At 41.8% G+C, this 21,262-nt stretch overlaps 2 protein-coding genes across 2 annotated transcripts; one reads left to right on the top strand and one right to left on the bottom strand.

Moving 5' to 3' along the window:
* The first annotated feature begins 563 nt into the window (after nt 1–563).
* On the top strand, nt 564–10,956 carry zdhhc13 (zinc finger DHHC-type palmitoyltransferase 13). Its single transcript, XM_031569140.2, has 17 exons — nt 564–762; nt 1,522–1,742; nt 2,050–2,172; nt 2,521–2,598; nt 2,927–3,071; nt 3,183–3,247; nt 3,482–3,644; nt 5,261–5,386; nt 6,273–6,406; nt 6,757–6,857; nt 7,852–7,976; nt 8,147–8,209; nt 8,441–8,534; nt 8,641–8,724; nt 8,912–9,069; nt 9,719–9,816; nt 10,017–10,956. Exons 1-17 carry the CDS (start codon nt 739–741, stop codon nt 10,159–10,161), a joined length of 1,947 nt encoding a protein of 648 aa, XP_031425000.1. The 5' UTR covers nt 564–738; the 3' UTR covers nt 10,162–10,956.
* Nucleotides 10,957–11,908: 952 nt separating this feature from the next.
* Nucleotides 11,909–21,098, bottom strand: csrp3 (cysteine and glycine-rich protein 3 (cardiac LIM protein)). The gene is made up of 6 exons (XM_012826995.3): nt 20,944–21,098; nt 20,128–20,259; nt 14,261–14,432; nt 13,605–13,734; nt 13,136–13,229; nt 11,909–12,434 (listed from the first exon to the last, which is right to left on the bottom strand). The coding sequence occupies exons 2-6, from the start codon at nt 20,237–20,239 to the stop codon at nt 12,361–12,363; spliced, it is 582 nt and encodes a 193-aa protein (XP_012682449.1). The 5' UTR covers nt 20,240–20,259; nt 20,944–21,098; the 3' UTR covers nt 11,909–12,360.
* Between the last annotated feature and the right edge of the window lie 164 nt (nt 21,099–21,262).

The following is a 21,262-nucleotide window of genomic DNA, read 5'->3' as shown; positions in this document are numbered from 1 at the left end:
TTATTCTTTGCTTTAATTTGAATGGACATCGTGTATGTCTGGTGTGAAAAGTAGCCCTGCAATCATCGTATGCTACTTTACAGTGACTTTGTGTCTGACACAGTTTGCATGACCATGCTAGCAAAATCACTCCTCGTACCCACCTCACATATCGCAAAACTTTCAGTATAATTAGACAAAATACTCACTACTAAAATACCTACTACTCACATACATAACATTTTGCATGCAGAGGCAACGATTGCCTTGCCCAGTGCCCCATGCTACAGTTCTAGGACCCCATGCCCAGTAATGATTTTTCCTCAGGTCGAGCTGGCCGGTTAGGGAAACCTAACCTACAAGCCATTAAAGAGACAATAATTAAACGACATCAAATTGTAAATTTGTAAACATTAAACGCCTCCAGCATTTGTTGTCACCTTGTGTAAAGCATTGGGAATCTTTTGGATTCCACATATGTGGTGCTTAGGGCCGTTGCCAAGGAAACTCTAGCCCGTATCCTCTTTGCTCTATCAATGTGCCACAAGCCATAGACATAGTATACTATGTCTATGCCACAAGCCTGGGCGCATGTTCTGAGCCAATCAACGAAAGACTTGGGGTTGGTATCCAGGAAGTTCAGGGAAAAGGGAGGTCCGCAAAAGTGAACGTGAATGTAGCCAGATAGTTTCACTTTCAACAACAGATTAGGCTGGCTCACCGACTCTTTTAACATACCTCAACTGACAGACCATCGCAATGGACTGGGAAGAGAGCAATGAAGTAAGTTAAGTCACTTGTTGGGAAATCTTTGCAATGTTGGTGTTGTGCTGCTAGCTAGCTAGCTAACAGGGCGTATTATTCAGTTAAACGGTTGGCTAGAGTGAACTCGTTTGCATATGTGCTAGCTAGCTGTAAACTAATAAGATTATATGATGAAATTGTTGTTCGCTAACTCATTTTATTGTACACTCTAATCAGAATACAGGAACATATGTGTTCTAACTAGGATAAGTAGCTAGTTGGCACATTTATGGTGGTTTGCTGACCATGGCATGAGCGCTAAAGCTAGCTAGATAGATAGATAGTTAGCTAAACCCCCTATTCTTAACGGCAACGTAATGGGTGTGACTGCCAGTGACAATTGTCATGCTGTTGCGGAACAACCAGGGCTAACCGTTAAGAAGTGTTCCACACCTCAACGATAACTATTGTTACCTAGCTGCCTGATTTATCTGGCTAAGTAGGTAACGTTAGCTGGTGTAACGTTAGCAATTGGTAGTAAAACAAATAGCATCAAGTATCCACTATCACAATGGGTAACGTCAGTTTTTTGCCTTCACCTCACGTATAATAAACAAATGAATTATGACTTTATAATGTCAATATTATGTTGCGTAGATAACTGTTAACACAACGCTGGGCAAGATTAATCTACTGTGTGGGTACCTATCATTTCAATACATTCTGCTGTTCTTGTTTATAGTCAATGGTTAGGAAGGAAATGTATGGTTTCTAAATTATCTATTTCAAATTGTACAGTCTCATGGTCATGATGGCTGCCACGGACATGGTGGGCAAGGACATGGCCATAGTCACGGTCCGGGAGGGCACAACTTCGGTGGGATGGTCCATGGGTTCATGCCTGGTCCTCCCGGTCAGTTTGCTCAAAGGGGTGAAGCCTTGACGGACCCAACACAACAACCCAAGAAGCGCTCCCACATGGATGACAGCAGCAGCTGGGATATAGTCAAAGCAACACAGTAAGTTCAGTTATGTGATTTAGAGCAACCATGTTTTTTCCTTGTTATCTCACTGTCAGATTTCACAGATATGACGAAATGTGAATGAATGGTCGTTTTGTTGCTCTACCATTGTGTTGACACATCTATAGGGAGGTTAAAGGTTAAATTCCACCAAACCATTTACACATTTAAACTGTTGAGGTTCAATCTCAAAGGTAACTTAAAGTGCGGTCTTTATCAGTAATGTACACACTTCAGCACTTCAGTTACTTTACATGGACGTTTAAGATCCCAGAAAGCAAACAGGTATTGTTCTGTTTTACAGGTTTGGAATCCTGGACAGGTGTAAAGAACTGGTTGAAGCAGGGTATGATGTGAGACAACCGGACAAAGAGAATGTTTCATTGCTGCATTGGGCAGCCATAAACAACCGCTTGGAATTGATCAAGTATGTGTCTTTTGCGTCTTTACACGCCTTGTTTTTTCTTTAATGTAGCAACTGTTAAAGATTTTGAAAACAGGAGAAGCAAAGAAAGAAATATCTACCTGTGCTCGTGCAGAATCAGTAGATATCATGAAACCTGTCTGGTCACATTTTTCACATGCTTAACAGTGTGTTATATAGACATGCATTGTGGCTCAGTATGCAGCTATACACGTGTCTCTAAAGCAAAGTTGGCATGAACCGGTCGGTTTGAAATGCTCAGCCATCAAATCCCAATGTCATATTAATGCCTGTGCATTAGTAGTTTAGGGCACTTGCAATTTCAGGAGTTAAATCACATTTCTTTTTAAGGTTCTACATCTCTAAAGGAGCTGCCATCGACCAGCTTGGGGGGGATCTAAACTCAACACCACTGCACTGGGCCATAAGGTAATGGAAACAGCTTTATAACACAGTAACATTGCCTCATGCTGATTTGTGATCCCATTACTTTTTTGTGACTGACATTCTGATCCACTCATCTCAGTTGAGCTTTATTTTCATGTTTTTTAAAAAACTGTGTACATGATTATGTGTTCGCTGAATTATGTAGGTACGTATTTGTTTTATGGATGCAAACTAATGCATGGCCGGTCTGTAACACACACACAGAAAAAATGTGTTCATGAAATGAACTTGAACATGAAATGGCACGTCACAATGTATGTTGCTAACCTGTATTTCTCTTTCTGTTTGGCCATTTGACCTCTTCTCTAAGGCAAGGCCATCTGGCCATGGTGATCCAACTGATGCGCTATGGTGCAGACCCCACCCAGGCTGATGGGGAGGGCTACCGGGCCCTGCATCTGGCTGTGCTCTTCCAGCACATGCCCATCGCTGCATACCTCATGGCCAAAGGACAGGTAAGAGAGACACAGAGCAGGTGTTGCTCATCTGTCACACAAACCATCTTGTTGAGAGAATTGTATGAGAGGCTTGCGATAAAACACGTGTCTTTGATTGTTTTGCTTTAGGAAGTGGATGTACCAGACCAAAATGAACAAACCTCTTTGATGTTGGCTGCTCAGAAAATCATTGGGTACATAATTGCGTTCTTTTTTCTGACCATTATAATTGGGTATCTATGAAAATAGTGTATGGCTTGATTGCAATTGGAATAGCAACTTTCACGATGAGCTGTTCTCTAAAGAAATGAACTTGTCTATGTATAAATTGTATTCAAGTCTCTGTGCTTTGAAGAAACTCTGTTCTGTGTTGTTTATCCATTTAGTTCACACACTTATATCCAAATGTGTCTTATTCCCAATCATAGGCCTGAGCCCACAAACTTTCTCCTGAAGTGTAATGCCTCTGTGAATGCTGTGGATAAGGTGAACAGGAACTCGCCGCTGCACTGTGCCGTGCTGGCAGGGAATGTGGATGCTGTCCACATCCTGTTGGAGGCAGGAGCCAGTGTGGACCTAGAGAATGCCAATGTAAGGGCTAATGCATACACAGCCTTGACCTATCTGATTTAGCCAGAGCACAGTCATCTCATTGACTACCTAACTGGCTGATGGGCTCATCTGACTGGCTAGCTGACGTGTGTGTGTGTGTGTGTGTGTGTGTGTGTGTGTGTGTGTGTGTGTGTGTGTGTGTGTGTGTGTGTGTGTGTGTGTGTGTGTGTGTGTGTGTGTGTGTGTGTGTGTGTGTGTGTGTGTGTGTGTGTGTGTGTGATTCACGCTCACATTTCGATGAGATCCAGGAATGTGTGAATGCGTCTTACTGTCTGTTGCCTTGGTATGGCTGCCGTTGAACAGGTATCATATACAGGATGGTCTGGTTGTTGCCTTTGAGGTCTGAGTAAAGTTGCGAATAGAATGTATTGCAATCCCTGTTCCTGGCAGTCGCATAGTTATGTTTCGTGAACTTGCCAACATAGATCTGACTGATATTTTCTCGACTTCGAGAAAGACACAGGTTACAGTTCTTAGTAGGGTAGCATCCCTAATCAGTGTAATGTTAATGCTGATCTTGTGGTTTGTGATATCTGATCCACAATATATGGGAGCTCACACTCAACGTAGAAGTAGAGGCTTTTGTCGTTGAGTGTTGTGTTGGTGTCTGTTTGTTTTGGTTTGTCGGTTGGTTGATGTGTTTGGCTAGCTAACATCGTATTTTGGTTAGTTAATCAGAGGTCTTGTTTGGAACTGATGGAGATAATTTCCAAACACTGTTAATGACTTAAGAATATAATAATCAAGTGCCTTGTATTATTAATTACCTTATGTGAATCATGTACTTATGTAAGCAGGAACATGGCTTTTCTGTGTTTCTGCGTGTGTGTAACTTAGAATATTAGGTGCCACTTAGTCTGCATATGTACAAGAGCATGTTTAGACCAGAGGTGATAAGAAGGTTCGAACTGTGCTTCTTCCGACCTTGCAAAACTTCCATCCTTGCCACAAGCGTCAGAAATCCACCACGTGGTTTTCCCTGCTGAGCGCTCAACTTCTGTCTATATAAACCTTGCGCGATGTGTTTATCATGGCTTCACTTTCAGCCTTGTGCTGGGAGTGAGCCCGATTGCAATTGTTGTTTGTCTAATAAATATACTTATATGCAGCTCCGGAGTCCTGAGGTAACTAGGGTGAATTTTCACCTATCAGGAACCAGCTTTGTAAAATTGTGTGTTGTGCAGTGGAATATTTTTTTTAGCTGCCCAGCTGAATGCTCTTGCAGTGATTTGTTCTTCCCTCACCTGTTTGTTGACGCCTGACTGACTCCATATGTGGCATAGTCAGTTTAAAATGCTAAAATTGGTTGGGTTTGGAATACCATATGATATGTTTTTTATTTTTTTATTTGTTGAGCTGGTTTCTGTCGGTCAGAACACTTATACACACTCGCTGTGGAGTATAGAGGTTCTACTGGAGATGTAGATGTAGAACTTGAACTGAAATGACATTGACATGAACTGTTATGTCATGTTCATTCACATTTTATGGGAGGTTCTTGTGTGTGGGGGCACCACTGCATTTGAGTAGAGAAACATGATCTGTTAGTTCTGTTCCTATGTGTAACTGTAACCCTTTCTTGTGTCCTCTTGCAGGGTCACACGCCGATCGAACTGGCACACCAGGTGCACAGCCCCCTTCTTATTCACATGCTCAACCACATCAAACAAGAGAGGATCAAATCCAACTCCACGTGCCTCAAAGTCTTCACCAAGTACAGGGTACGGGATCTGCCACTGTATCTCATCATACATGTTAGAGGACAGACAGACAGACAGACAGACAGACAGTGTGGGTCACACTAAGTCTTAATAAGGCAAAATTTAATCTCTGACTACCCGTGTCCTTCGCTAAGTACCGCACCACTCTTAAGACATTTTCTTTGTCTAATTTCTGGCAGTAAATAGAAAATATACCACAGCAGGAGGTGTGATTATGCACTGCTGTGGAGGGAAGTCATTGGGGAATAATTAACCTTGTATTAAAGCAGTAAAGCAGAAGCCATTTTCACACACTTTTTTGTTTGTGAAGCCCTTGAGAGAGCGATGGAAAAAGAGAAGGAGAAAGAGAGAGAGAGTGTGTGTGTGTGTGAGAGAGTGTGTGAGAGAGAGCGCGTGTGAGAGAGAGCGCGTGTGAGAGAGAGCGCGTGTGAGAGAGAGCGCGTGTGAGAGAGAGAGCGTGTGTGAGAGAGAGCGTGTGTGAGAGAGAGCGTGTGAGAGAGAGAGCGTGTGTGAGAGAGAGCGTGTTTGAGAGAGAGAAAGAGAACGAGAAAGGAAAAGGGAAAGCACCCGCAGCTCACGCCGTTTTATTTAGTTCAGCAAATGGCCTTCAATTATTCAATCTCTATGACCTACATTACAGAGTTCATTGATTTTTTTTATATGAATATTTACCCCAGTTTGCCCCCTCTAAAATGTTTTGTTTAGAGAAATCTTTGGAGTTCATACCGAGAAAATACTTCTACTTCCATACTATGGAAAAATGTGAAGCGGTAGAAGGTAATTTGTGCATGTAGCAGTCGTGCAGCCCATGTCATCTGTATGCACATTTGGGTGTGTGTGTTTGCTGTGATTTTCATGTGTGGTGTTGTGGTAATTGCCCTTGCAGGTGTGCCTGCAGCTGCTGTTCTGTGTGCTGATGACGTGGGCTGTCGGGGCCATAGTGGACATGAGCTCTGAGTCCTGGCTGCTGAAGGGAGTCCTGCTGGCCTGTGTGTTTGCAGTGATCAACCTCGCCTTACGGTAACAACGCACAATGGAGGGGTTCCTCTGTCAGCCATTGCGATGCATCTGCTACTGAGATGTGGTGACTAGGACCTGTAGGAGATAGTCAGAGAAGTCTTATTGAAACTAGTTATTATTAGTAGAGTAACACTGCTTTCTGTGAAACACTTGATTGGAACCTGACTTCATTTGAGTTCTAGACATTATGAAGAAGACATTCAGAATGCCTGCAAAGTCCAGTGGGAATTGTGTTAGAGATTTTGTGTTTCTGTGAAATTGGTTATACTACTTAACATCACCACAGGGTGCCACTGTTGTGTCAAGTGTGTTAAAGTCTGTGGTCTGCTTTGTTTTGTTTACCTGCACAGACAAACATCAGGTTACAATGTCCGAAGCCAGATCCCTTCCATGGTTCTCATCGCATCTATATTCTGGATGCTCTTCACGTGGTTCATGTATTTCATTCCTGATATCCTTGCCTATGGCCAGTGATCCAAATGGGCTTTGTGCAATGTGTGTATTTTTCATCAGTTTAATACTTGACTTGTTCACAGAAAGGTTGTATTCATTTGGGGCTTGTGTAATATTTGTGCTGATGTTTGGTTTGTGTCTTGCAAGCACAAAAAACGACTTAGAGAGGGTTCTCACTAGGGTTTTCTAATACAGTACAGTGATGTCCTTTTAAAATAACATTGCCACCTTCAGTTTTGCCCATCACTGCTGCACCGAAACATTTCTAAGCTACTTTCTTTGATTGGTTTGAGGGGGAATAACCTGATTGTCTCCTGGTATTAATTGGCATGGAAGGAACAGGAGGAGACTGCATGCAGGTTTTGCGTACCACCTTGTTCTGAAATGGAAATGAACCAGCGGATGGAGAGATAGGGGAAGGCTTTAATTCTCTCTGACTTGCTTCTCCCCCTTTTTTTATTAACCCGCTGTGTAATTTGATTTGGCCATTTACTCTCTGAAGCAAGCAGTCATGGCAGCGGTTGTGTGATACTGAGGGGTGCTATGATCTGCATTAAAAGATGTCGGGCGCCTCATTGCACAGCCATTTTCCCATTTCCCATTTCAGATGAACTGATAAGCACCCCCTTTTATGCGCGCCTCATCTGACAAATTGCACTGTACAAAAGATACGTGTCATTTTTATGCAGATGAGGATAACATGACCACAATCATCATGTTAATTCACTGGTCCGAAACACAGGCATATAGTGAGCCATGTAGTAATTATGCTAAAGTGGTGTTGAATGTGTGTGTGTTTATGACTGAGTCCTTTTGTATTTGTATTTGTATGTGTGCTTTTTTATGTGTGTGGGAAGATGCTTTGGTTCAGATCATTTTTACATTACATTAGACTAATGGCTACTAATACAGAGGTGTGCGTTCGTGTATGTGAGAGTGTGTGTGTGTGAGAGTAAAAGAGCGATTAATATTCCTTAACCCACTGTCCTCACATGGCCCAAGTGCGACGATGCAGGTGCTGTTCACCATCAACGTGACTGCCCTGCTCTACTACTACTTCCGCTGTGGCAGAACCGACCCTGGCGTCATCAAAGCCACGGAGCAGGAGAAGAAGAAGGTCCACACACACACACTCACTCACACTCACATATACATACCCCCCCCCCCCCCACACACACACACACACACACACACAGAAAGACACACACACAGCTGTCTGATATTAATCTATGTGGTGGTGCAGAGACTATGAATGAGCATTGAGTATGTGCTTGGTGTCCCCTGCAGAATGTGGTGGTGTTGGCTGAGGCTGGCTGCCTGGATCCCAGAATCTTCTGCACTTCCTGCATGGTGAGAGGGACCGATCAAAAACTCTCTTCATAATGTAGAAATTTAGAAAAGATGCTTTTTTGTAGTGATCTGATAGTAATAAATAAGGACAGCCTTTAAGGAATGTTCTTGGTATGTATTCTTGTAGAACAGTGTTTGTTCTATTCCTCAAACCTGCAGTCAGGGCCTGACGTGCACAGTAATACCATTTAACACCAAGTTAACCGTAGGTCATTGTTTTGTGCATCACAGATGAGAAAGCCAATGAGAGCCAATCACTGCCTTACCTGTGACGCCTGCGTCGCTAAGCAAGACCACCACTCAATCTGGATTAACGGTTGCATTGGTGAGCTCTGCTCTAAGACAGCGCTCTAATACAGACCTCCTGGAGTTTAACAACACTAACATCTACCCTGCTTGCTGTTTTTTGTCCTTGTATTGTGTGTGTGTAGGTGCCAGGAATCATCACTACTTCGTCCTCTTCCTGCTCTCCCTCTCCCTCCTGTGTATCTGGATGTTCTACGGAAGCCTTGTTTGTAAGTAATGATTCGTAACCCGTGCTCAACCTTTTGTTTCAACGACAAAACAGCAAGATCTGTCTTCTGTGAACACGGCTCAAGTAACAGTATACTTAACCATCACCCTAGTGCCAGTAGGGTTCTCTGGCCTCCCGTGTGTTGTTCTATGCTCGACTAAGCAGCACTGCTCCCTCTGTGTCATCAGACTATTCCAGGAACTGCCCACTGCACTACTCTGAAGAGGGGCTGTGGGCGGCCATCACTGGCCTGGTAGGATGCTCCCCCTGGGTGCTCTACATCTTCAGCATGGCCTTCTTCCACCTGACCTGGGCCTCTATCCTCTTCCTGGTGCAGATTTTCCAGGTACACCTCCAGAAAAGGCACCATGTGATTTGAATAGGCATGTTAGGGGGCTCAGATGTGTTTACTCCTGTTGTAAGAGGGATTCTGTCCCGCCAACATTGGCTTGGTGTTTTGCAGATGGGAATTAAGCTAAAAGCATGGCACTTGTCCTTTTAAGCTGTTGTTTTATATGCTGATGCGTTTGTTGTTAGTGTTGTTCAGTATTTAACCTTTGGTCAGTTGTTTTCCAAATCGCCATCTGCCCTATTTGCTATGTTGTTTGTGTACTTGTCAGTCACTGCTGATATCATGCATACATTGGCCTATCACCTAGCCCCGATTAGAATTCATACATGCTTTTGCTCCTGTTTTGCATTTTGTTGCTATGTTTAGATAGTTCTGTTTATTGCAGTTACAGTTATTTGTCTCCTCTGATGTACTGTGCCGTGCTTGTTGAATTATGCAGGGCTGCGTGATTTTCATCTTCCGTGCGGTTGTGTCTGGGACTCCCAATCCCCACCCCTCTACATCCTAGCCCGCCCCCCCTGCAGAGAGTTCAGTCTCGCTCGTTGTCATGCCGTGTCTGCCGTCGCAGGTCCTTAGGAAACACGAAGTCTCATCCCCTGTGTTCGAATTAACACGATTTTCCATGTTCTCTGTCCCGCTCTAGGTTGCGTACTTGGGGCTGACTACTGCGGAGAGGGCCAACCTCATGATGCGACAGAGGAAGCTCCCGCAAGGCACGTCTCTGAGGCAGAATCCCTACAAGTAAGACTCATCAGCCACACGAGCGACCAGCTCACCACCACAAAACTACTGAGAAGGATGCTTGTAGTTACCAAACATGGCTCTGATTCACGCCTATGTCTCTCTATCTTCTCTTCTCTTCTCTTCTCTTCTCTTCTCTTCTCTTCTCTTCTCTTCTCTTCTCTTCTCTTCTCTTCTCTGTTTCTGTTTCTGTTCTCTAGTTTTGGGGTGCTGCGGAACCTGGTGAACTTCTTCCAGCTGCGCTGCTGTGGCCTGTGCAAGCCCGTGGTGGTGGACTGGACGCAGCAGTACTCTCTGGGTCTGGGGCGGGATAGCCCCATGTTCAATGGCTCCGATGCGGTCTGACCACCCTTTCTCCCTCGCCCGGCTAAATGGTTAAGACTGGCCCTAGACTCGTAGAGAAGGAGCCTGTCAACCTGTGGATCTGTTTACCATCAGATGGATTTATTTATTATGTTTTTTAAATTTTTGTAAACAATTGGAGGGAACTCTAAAAGAGAAAACAAAATGGAGAGAAAAGGGATGAATGGGAAGACGGCTGCTTTCGTCATATTTGTTTGGATATCTGCCTTACACTGTAAAATGAAAAGGAAAAATGTACATACACATCAAGGGTATATAATCTTAAGTTGCCTTATAATGGCTTTGAATATATTTGAATATATACAAATTGATTATTGTTTTTATATGTATTGAAATAGTTCTATTTTGATCTTTGTAAGATGCAGAACAATCTTTAAATGGTATATATTTTACACCTTTTTTGAAATTCTTTTTTTTTTTTATATGTGTATTGAACGGTATTGTATGCTTTTTAAATCTTGCCTGTTGAAAGTTGCGCGCACTCTGCACAGTCTTTGGGGATGTGTGTGTCTGCATCTTGTCGAGATGAATGCCTTCTCCCCCCACATTCCACAGCATGTTTATGAAGGAGCCCAGTTCATTTTGTTACAAATGTTGTAGACAAGCAATGCACATGCTGCCCATATAAACCACTAATCTTCTCTACTGGTGTGTATCAGCTTCTGTTCAGCATTCCCTATTCCCCCTTTTGTGAACCTGCACATACAGCGAGTTCATCAGCTGCCATTGCACACTCTGAGCTTGAGTTGGCAGACAATACAGTACTCTTATCAGTGATAACTTTGTGGTTTGTAAGGCATGCTGTGAATCCTGTCATGAACACTTCTCAGAAATGGTCAGTCTAGGGGCGGTTTGAAGTACAGTAAAGATGTCTTATACAGATATTAAAGCAATGGTAGGCTTTGTGTTGAGAAGAGAGAGGGTGATTGTTATGGTACTGGAGATGAGGATCATGTGGTTGTCAACGGTATGGTCTGCAGTTTTATTTTAAGGACTGGTATATTTACATAGGGTTGGTTGATCTTAGCTTATTCATGTGTTCACGTGTTACTTTACAGTCAAGCCGCAAAGTCTGCACACCCCTTTCACCTTCTCCTTGTTTTATTACGTTACAGACATATTCTACAATATATTGAGTTCATTTTTTGTCTCAAAATTCTACACCAAATAGCCAATAATGACAGAGTAAAAACAGGTTTTTAGACATCTGTGCTAATTTATTTAAAATCTAAATGTAAAATATCATATGTTCGCAAGTGTGCGCAGCCTTTGATATGTCACCCAAAAGTGAGCTGAGGGGCATTTTGTTTCCACTGATACCTTGAGATGTTCCTATAACTTAATTGGAGTCCACCTGTGGTAAATTCAATTGATTGGACATGATTGGGTGTTGCCAACACCTGCCTATATAAGGTCCCACAGTTGACAGTGCATGTCAGAGCAAACTCCAAGCCATGGGGTCGGCTTGACTGTAGCTCAGCGAGGTTGGTACTAGATATGCCTTCCATTGGTCCCAATTCCAAGGTGCTTGAAGAAGTAGCCATTCTCTTTTTTTTTTAAGGACAAAAAAAATACTGCTCAAATATTGATGAAGTTTATGCAAATAGCCTTGTTATCCTTCTGTATTTTTTTTGCATGTTTTTAATTACAAAACATTTCTGCTTGGTCACCCAGGGAATGATCGAGAACAAATGAAATGGTTTAGGATAGACACAAACAGATGCAGCAGTAATGAGAAGGACTTTGTTTATTTAAATGTTCACAGGCTGAGTTATGAGCACAGACTAATTAATAAAGAATGAACACAGATGGGACATATGCAAATCAACATCAACAACCCCTGATTCAATCTTTGATATAATGATTTGTTCACATTGTTTCATGGCACTTCTGATACAGACTGGCAGGCAAGTGCTCTCTGTTAACATATGTGATTACTGTCGATGAAGATGTTCTTTAGATGTCTTGTTTTACAATTACCAGTTTGCACATTTTTAAGCACTTTTTGTTTCTCTTTGACCTCATTTCCTATCAAACTGTTGTATCCTCCCCAGATCCGCCACTCCTGTATATTTGAGATGCATTTGGTATCAGTATAATTTAAAATGAGGCTTTTTGATACAAACATAAAAGTAAAAACATAAACGTAATATTTTCTCTCTCAGCAGTCAGAGGCGACCTTCAGTCCCTGTCCTCCAGGACTCCCATGTTTCCCAGACCTCTCCCTTTTGGACCAAAGTTTTTGGCGTAGCACACTAGAACGACCAACAAATACATGCATTAGCACCTCTGTACAGGTTTATCCACATTTTTCCTTTTCTCTGAGACATGAATATAGATACTGAGAAGAGTTGATTCTGTGACCTGCTCCCAGTATAACTAGTCATGTTTTCCTCATGTGTTTGAAATACCATGATTGCACTTGATTTTCCTCTTTAGAAGGGTCAGCTCAAGTAGGTTGTAACCAATATTCTAGTCACACACTGTGAATAGTGTCTTCATTTGCAAACCTTTCTTTTAACATTGTGCCCTAGTTATTTTCTAATATCCTCCTGTATGCAGTATATACGTAGTCTGCGTGGCCATGTGGATCCTGCCAAGTCAGGTGACTGTAGCCATTTCTATCTCTGGGATGAGAGAATGAACCTTCACTATCTATCAAGGTAAGTGGGTGCAAATGTATTGTGGCCCTGATCAGATGCTGAATGGATCATCAGTGCACATGAGGCCTTCAGTGGAACCATTTGTCTGTGGTCCATCTAGACTAGAGTGTAATCAGTGGCAATCAGTCTCCTCAGATAGGGACTGGGCTGATTGAATCTTGATGAAGGATCGCTTCCAGTGCATAGGGACACTGGGTTTCCTCCCAAATTATATGAAACGAAATAAACCTTTGTGAGCATATCTGCATGCAAGGATGCACAGTTGGTTTGCCATGTATAATATGTAATGTTACCTTTGCAGTACAGTTCTCCGTCTTTGTCAGTCACTGTTGTGGACTCCAGGCTCTTACCACACATGGCACAGCGGAAGCAGGTTTTATGCCAGGGCTACGGTCACAGCAACAACATATCACATTAAATAAGCAGCACTGTAGGTGTTTTACTTGAAAAGTCTGAAGAGATTATAAAGGACGTGTTAAAGGCCATTAACACATTTGACACCTTGTCTATTCCCCCCCCCCCAATTCACACGCTTGTTCTCATCAATCAGGATGAAACAAGAAATAGCCGAGAGGTGGGGGTAGATGTGCACCTGTAGCTGTTGGGTATGGAGTGCTAATCTGTGTCACAGGAAGGACTTTCTTATACAAACAGTTGTCCAGAAATGATATGTGATGTTCAAACAGATCCAATATATACACATACACAAACAAAATTGTAGGTTTGTCAGGAGTTCAGATTTGGGTTTTAGAGAGGTCTTACCTTTCCTGCACTCATGACCTTTTCTGCAGCATAAACAGCTTTTGAGCATCGAGGGCAGCGATCACTGCTGCCAAATTTTTGGGCAAACTTGTTCGAGTTAGAGTTGGTGGACGATGGCCGAGCCTCGGAGCTGCGCAAATGAGTGAGGACAAAACAGCGAATATGGTCAATTGACGCAATATAGATAGATATAATAGTGAAAATGTAATGATGCTTGAGTTTCTGTGGTGATATTTTATCAAGGGCATTTTTGTTTTCCTGTTTGTGTTAATTGCTCTGCAACTAATTATGTTCTTTCCTCCATCTTGGCTTTTAGACTCATTTGTTTCAGGCATTTTAATTAAAACGCTTTTATTCCACATCACTGCTGAAAGTAATTAGGATGATCGCTACTTCAAACTGAACTGTAGTCACCCATAGAATATGCCATTTCAGCAGCCATAGCCATATGTCAGGTTGTTGCCATCATATTTGTCCTAATGTTTATTGTCAGTATAAGCAGCGCATTCCATCATCTGTAGCTATTCTAATCGCTGTGACTTTCTCATTTATCATCACACATTATTTGCAGTGCCATTATTTACATTGTCCCAACAGTCAGGTTGCTTGAGGCTGATGTACATTATGAGTGTGTGGTGCGCCTGTGTTCAGCTTACTTTTGAGATTTGACGTTCAGGACTGGATCGACTGGATCTGAGCTTAGCGCTCCTGCTCCCTGCCCATATCCGTAGCCTTTTGGGCCATATTTCTTGCCATAGCATGATTTGCAGTAGATCTCTGATTCGTGTGCTGCCATAGTAGTGCTGTCCAGACCCTTTCTGCAGGCCACTAGATTAAATCAAAATAAATCGGGTGAGATACTTTCAAGAACAAAAGGACGGACTAGACAAGTTATGACGACACTACAAAAAATGGAGAGTGAAATCTTATCTGTGCATCTGTGTAAGAGCCGGCTTTTTAAAGATGGTCTTCGTGTAAGTTACAATGTTTTGAACGTAAAAGCTATGCACAAATACAGATTTGATCGGTGGAACTCCTAGCATTTTAACTTTTGGAACAGCTTCACTTCTGAGTGAGGTCCAGAGTACCGTACCCCTGGTGAGTCAATGACCTCATGTGTGTATCATCTAAGCCCTCTCATCCCCTCCCAGTAGCTCGCCAGCTGTCCAGCCACCTCCTCCACTAATAGTAGGCCTGGGTGCCCCATGATGCCCCGTGATGCCATAGGCGGAGATCCCGGGGGGGGCGTGTTGTCCCCCCCAACAATCATTGAAAAAAATATATATATATATTTTTTTGAATTTTAAAAAAAAAACAAAAATACGACGACACAAGCGGTGCTAATTATAGACGTAAAAAAAAATGTTTTTTAAGTGTTGAAAAATCATGTTCCCCCTATTCCTCAAAGTGGTTTGGTTCACATGCTGTTTCCAACGGGCAGGGCTACCGGCAGCTCCGTGTTTCAGTTAATCAGCCCAGTAGCACACGGTCAGATTGTCAGACTGTTTACTCCTCTCTCCCCTGTCGCTGCCGCTATGATACAAGATATGTAAAGAGATCTACCTCATTCTCGAACGCAGTAAGAACATGTAAAGAAGAAGTTTTTTTTTCTAAACTCCATTTACGAAGTTCCAATCCGATATGCACAAGTATACATAAGTTTATTAATGGTTTGGCATGACAACGTGAACGTTTGCCGATAACACACTCATGCCGGTAATTAACACAGTTAAGATAGCTAGCCAGACAGTCTAGGACACTGTCCTGTCAGGGCAGGTTCATGCTAGTTAATAAACGTAGGTCTACATCTCAGTGCCTCTCCAAATTTGTTAAATTATCTTAAGTTAAATTAATGTCATCTTTTTCTGTCGTGGATGAACTATGCTGGTATTGTACTATGAAATGACAGTGGCGCAGGAGGTAGAGAAGTCGTATTGTAATCAAAAGGTTGCTAGTTCGATTCCCTCACGAGCTGTTTTATAACTTATTTTGAGCATCAAGTTCTCTTGAACTTTGGACATTATTTGTCTGTGAATAGATATTTCGTGTTAGAACATTTAATGCTGTTTAGATAATTCTAAAAGAGAATTCGGTATTTAGCAGTTTATGCTAGCTCTCGTGAAAGCAATTTTTTCATGTCCCCCCCCCCGGAATTACACTCTGAAATTTGACCATGTATTGTCCCCCCCCACAATGAAATGGGATCTCCGCCCCTGCGTGATGCATGCCCTTATTTTGGGAGGATGGAGACGGACTTAACGGGGAGACGCTCCGCCAACTGCGGCAGATGGAGTTGCAGCCTCTGAATTACATGGTAGTTAGCAGTCCCTGTGGCCCTATCCACCTATCACCATCCCGTAGGCAAAGGCCACTCTCAATTAATGAGGTGGGATTGAAATATAGTTATTTGTTTGAAACAGATGTCTTGGGTGTTGTTTTGGCGCTAGATGATAAGACTGGGTGTATAGAGTGCACCCCCATTAAGCTTTGGCCTGGCTGGACTATAAAATCCTTCCTCATCGGGTTTCTACCGCAGCATAGTTCAGTGGTCAACTTCAAGAAAAACAATCTTTGTTACCATACATTTGTCCTGTCAGCAGTGGCAGCTGTATGGTTAACATGAGTGCAGGAGCGGCGCCGGGGGGGGGGGGGGGGGGGGGCAAGGGGGTGCTCTAGCTCTCCCTGGATTAACCATAGCACCCCCAAGAAAATAATGGTTTATTTATTATTGTTATTTAATTTCATTCTGCGTTATTTATTGTGTGATAATAATATTTAACTCACAAAAGAAAATAATAACAAATTGTTTTAGACACAGAGGAATCATTCTGTCATAACCGTTGACCCAACTTTCACGTCGCACGCTTGAATGTTGACGTTACCGGAAAGTTGAAGGAGAAAGCGAGCTAGTGCGTTGTAGTTTTAAGTGAATATCAACAATGCATCGGTTTTTGCTACCTAAATGCCCATGTTTGGAAGAACGATTAAGAAACAAGAGTGACGTAGAAGAAGAAGAAATGCCAGGGGTATCTGGTGTGGATTTTTAAGGAGAGGAACGTTGTGGTCAAGGAGGTCAATGTAACAAATACATCTCACAGGATGTCTTTTTGCTGCCTTTTTTTTGCACTACCATAACCTCACTTTAAAGGAAACTTATGCTGCTGTACATGTATCTGAATGTTTATAACTATATGTATATGTATATCTATATGTCTTGTCTTATCTGTTGTTGTGCGTGTGCACTTATATGTTTCACCGTGGGAGAGTGGGAAACGTTTTTTTCGATTCCTTTGTATGTCTTAACATGCAAAGTAATTGACAATAAAGCTACTTTGACTTTTGACTTTCAACCCTCCACCACTACTGAGGGTGCTAACCATGATGCTAGCAGCATCAGTGACATTAGCATGAACGCTCAGGATGGTCCGAGAAGACCAAAACTCCAGAAATATCCACCTTGCATGTTTGGAGTCCAACATAGGAGTTTTTGTAAAAGCTGGTTGGAACAGTTTGCGTGGTTGGAGAACAATGTAACTAAGGTATTGTTAGCTGTGTAACATTAATGAAAGCTGTCTGATTTGTTGCATGCATTGATTGCCCTGTGTCGCTGAAGACTCGTTTCGGTTGAATAGCAACGAAGATGCCCTTTTTTGCCGAAGATTTTAACTTTTTGCCTTTTTCCTCTTTTTTGGATTTTTTTGGAGCCGCCTTAAAAAAAATCAGAGACTCTTTAGCCTAAGACAAGCAGTCTGTAAATAAGGTTCTATGTGATTACTGATGATTGTGAACTGAAATAATATATACCTTTTTAACGCATTTCTGACTCTGACTGTTTTAGTTAATTCTATCTGCTATTCCAAGATTCATTTCACTCCATCTGACATGGTAGTGGTCACCTGTCGCCCAACCTTAATCCTCACTACCACAAGTGTTTTAAAGTGAGTTAGGTATTTGGGATTGCGGACTCTATAACATGCTGTTTTGTCAGTGACCGTCGCAGATGTGCGCGTCTGTCGGAAGAAGCCTAGATAATGATAATAATAATAATAATAATACAATCGGTTTGTTTAGCGCTTTTCATGGACCCCAAAGACGCTTCAGAGAGCAAACATGTAAAGTTGTTGTAGTAGAGAACCATGTGACACATGAGGCTATCATTCTCATTTCATAGCACCCTCACTAAAACGCCGAGCTCCCCCATAGCACCTGCAGAAAAAAATGTCTGGCGCCGCCACTGCATGAGTGTGATATTAGACAAGCCTTATCCAAACAGTGGAATAACATCTGAAGTTGATCAGGAACAGGAATAAATCCTCGAGATTGAACCCAGAAGAAAAGAAAAATCTAAAAAGAGATCTCCTTATTATCTCCTTAGTTTCTCCTAGACAACATTGACATTAAATGGAATTAAAAGTTGGATTTAGTCTTAAATCTAATGCTTCTCAGATTTCTGTATGGATCAAATTTCTCTTAAGGAGTTAAAGAAGAGATTTCAACAGGGTCACAAATCATGCTTAGTTTTTACTAAATGTTTATACATCCCGATATTACCTCTTTTGTTTCTCCTGCAAGCAGGGGCGTCGTTAGGCCTATTTTAGGGGGGCTGAAGCCCCCCTAAAATGTTCTTCAGCCCCCCCAAATCATTTGGCATTATTGGCTTAAAAAAAAATTAAATAAAAAAAATGAAACTATTGTTTCTCACACGGACAAGTTAATTATAACTCTAACATGCTACTTATATGCGTGCGTTCTGGTTTGTATGTTTACTCCCCCTTCAAATTATACTCCAATAGCCTTTCATCATACTTTACGATATAAACCCCGGGCACTAGTACCGTCTCTCGTCAACGACAGCCAGTATTATAGACAAGGAGTTCAAAGTAAATTATGCACGGAGTGAAATTGTAAGTACAAGAAGTTATAGAATGTGGCTATCTGTAGTTGTTAACGAGTGTTACCTGCTTTAGGTTTACTTGATATGAGGCAAATGAAAGCGAATATTGTAGTGGGCTATGTTAAAACTAAGCTACTTTGTTAGAAACTGTCACCAGTTAGCAAGAGTGTGAACGAGCGAATTCGAAATACAAGAAATAACTATCGACATCTCTCTATTCTTTGCATTGATATATCTCTCTAGTATTTCAAAACAATATTATCAGTCCCTATAGAATGTTGTTATTTATAATCAGTTAATGCTAGTGAAAACTAAATGTCATAGTGTCCCTCATAACGCTATTGTACCGGTATATCATCCAATTCATTGACCAGATGGATATAAGAACATTCTTTAGGAGAGGTGGTAGCTCCGCCCAGTCAGATGAGAGAGAGAAGCAGGAGATTGACAGGGCTGAAGGAGCCGGTGTGATGGAGGTTAGTGGTCTACAGGTCTAGAAGGAAATGAGTGGAGTTTTTTTAATTTTCTTCTACTGTGGTAGAAATGTATAGGCATTTGTTGTCAGGCCTAGGCTACTCCAAGGGTTAGCCTAAACTAGATTATTACATGATATTTTTATGCCAAGTCATAAAATTGGCTTCTGGATTTCGATCAGTTAATGTTTCAATGTTTGAACTTATCTTAAAGGGTCATGCAGAAGGAGAGGCTGAGGCAGAGAGTCAGAGAGAGGAAGAGACAGACCAAGCAGCTGCAGCAACTAATGATTTAGGTGAAAAAGACACAGGGCCCAGACAGGTTAAGCTGAAGAGCTACCCACAGGACAGCTTTGGTGCTCAGAACAGGTCATTTCACCACAGCTGGTATATTTGTGTTGTCAAATTTCACTATGACCCTGTCATTCTGTCTCTTGTGTTATACTGAATGCAAGCAAAACTACAGAGCAAAATCACACTCTTTCTGATTAAACCAATCTATGAACTGTCTGAAACAATGGATATCCGCGGCCCCAAATGGCCCTTAAAAAAAAAAATTGCAGCGCGCAAACATGCCACTCCCCTTGGGGCTAAGCCCCCCCTTTCTTTGAATCCTAGAAACGCCCCTGCCTGCAAGACAACTTTGGTATTTGGGAGTGGCCTCAAATTTTCATAATACAGTACATTTAACTAGCTTATGACAAGAAGACGGTTGAAAACTATTGTGGAGAGGGATAGCCAAGAGATTTTTTTTTGTCAATTATGGTAAATTAAAAATATCTGTGATTAAACTGATACATCAATGAAACAATAATGAGAGTCACATCTAGGTATCCTGAGCTATCAAAGGTGGGAATGGGAAGATCCGATTGGAAAAACAAAAGAAAATTCATATTTTTCCACATTGTGAATAAGCCTAGGTTAAAAAAGGAAAGTGTCTCTTTTTAAATTTAATTTTGTCCATATTACAATCAGTATTTTAGAGCAAAAGTTCTGAATTTGTATTGTTTGCAAACCACACATCAAGTAAAATGGCATCAATAACAAACAGCCTATTTACCCAGTAGCCTGCTGTTTGACACTTTAATTGAAGTGTAATTTTAGTTAGTGGTTAATTTCAGGTACTTGCAGCATTCATCATTTTGAGTGCACTTACTACAGATGAAGCAGGTTTTGTGGAAGCTCCTTCCATTGCACTGGATTTCCTCTGCGTGATAAACAGTCTTCTCACAGGCTGCACACTTGGTTCCTCCACCCCAGTTTGGCATCCTTAGTACTAAAGATTGCTCTTCAAAATAATAAGCCGGTCAAGATAAATGTGCAGCCACATATGAAAACAATGCATACTGTTCACTTAATTTACCAACTGAATCATTTTGAATGTATCGTTTAAACATTTGTATTACAAAATACCATGATCCATACTGTGGTTCACAGTCATACTTTCTATCAGAAATAAATCAAGTAAGCCAAATTGTCAGTCACACACTGTTTACATAAAAGATAGGACATTTATGTCTGGGATCATTTTCCATACAGTAAATTTAGATCCTGAGGCAGATGTCCATTCCCAATCTCTGTTATTCCAACAGTGTTTGGGGAAGTGCTTGCCTCACTGGGCCGGAATGTGATAAGAGTCCAGGAATAGCTTTTTAATACAGACTATCCAGTAATCACGGTGCATGTCAGGCTGCCTGATATTACTTTCAGGAAAAAATGCCGTCAACTCAGCTAAAGGTCAAACACCACAATGTATCTTTATAGAAACAATTATCAATGAAAAGTAGTGTGGAAAGAAAAACATAGTTTTACTTCCTTTCCCTTTCATATTCTTACTGTTGTCTTACCTACTTGTCATCTGTCTTCATCAAAGTGGATTCTTCAAGCCCATATCTCAGCCTTCTACAGACCAGTTATGACGTACTATAACATATTATGTATACAAGAAAAAAAAAACATAAATAATACTTACTTAGGGCCTCCGATATGTCCTGTTGTCTTCCTCCTTCACTCACGGAGCCTAACTTTGATAACCAGACGGGATGAGGGCCCTTAAATAGTGTCCATCTTTCACTCACAGCCCTTCTGGACCACAGGCACCGGGGTCTTTCCAGTTAAACCATCATCCAGAAATAGCCCCTGACAGGAGGGGGTAGGGGGAAAGAGCCACCAGGGTTCCGGTCAGTCCATTTGCTCATGAATTATATCGGTATGTTACCCTGGCATGGAGGAAAATTCCAGAAGGACTAGAGGTATTTTATGATGGGTGAAGGGGTGTAAAGAAAGGGCTG

The sequence above is a fragment of the Clupea harengus genome, chromosome 6 (genome assembly GCF_900700415.2).
Source record: "Clupea harengus chromosome 6, Ch_v2.0.2, whole genome shotgun sequence".
Lineage (NCBI taxonomy): Eukaryota > Metazoa > Chordata > Actinopteri > Clupeiformes > Clupeidae > Clupea > Clupea harengus.
Note: the sequence above shows the minus strand (reverse complement) of the source record. Positions and strands in the feature narration are given on the sequence as shown.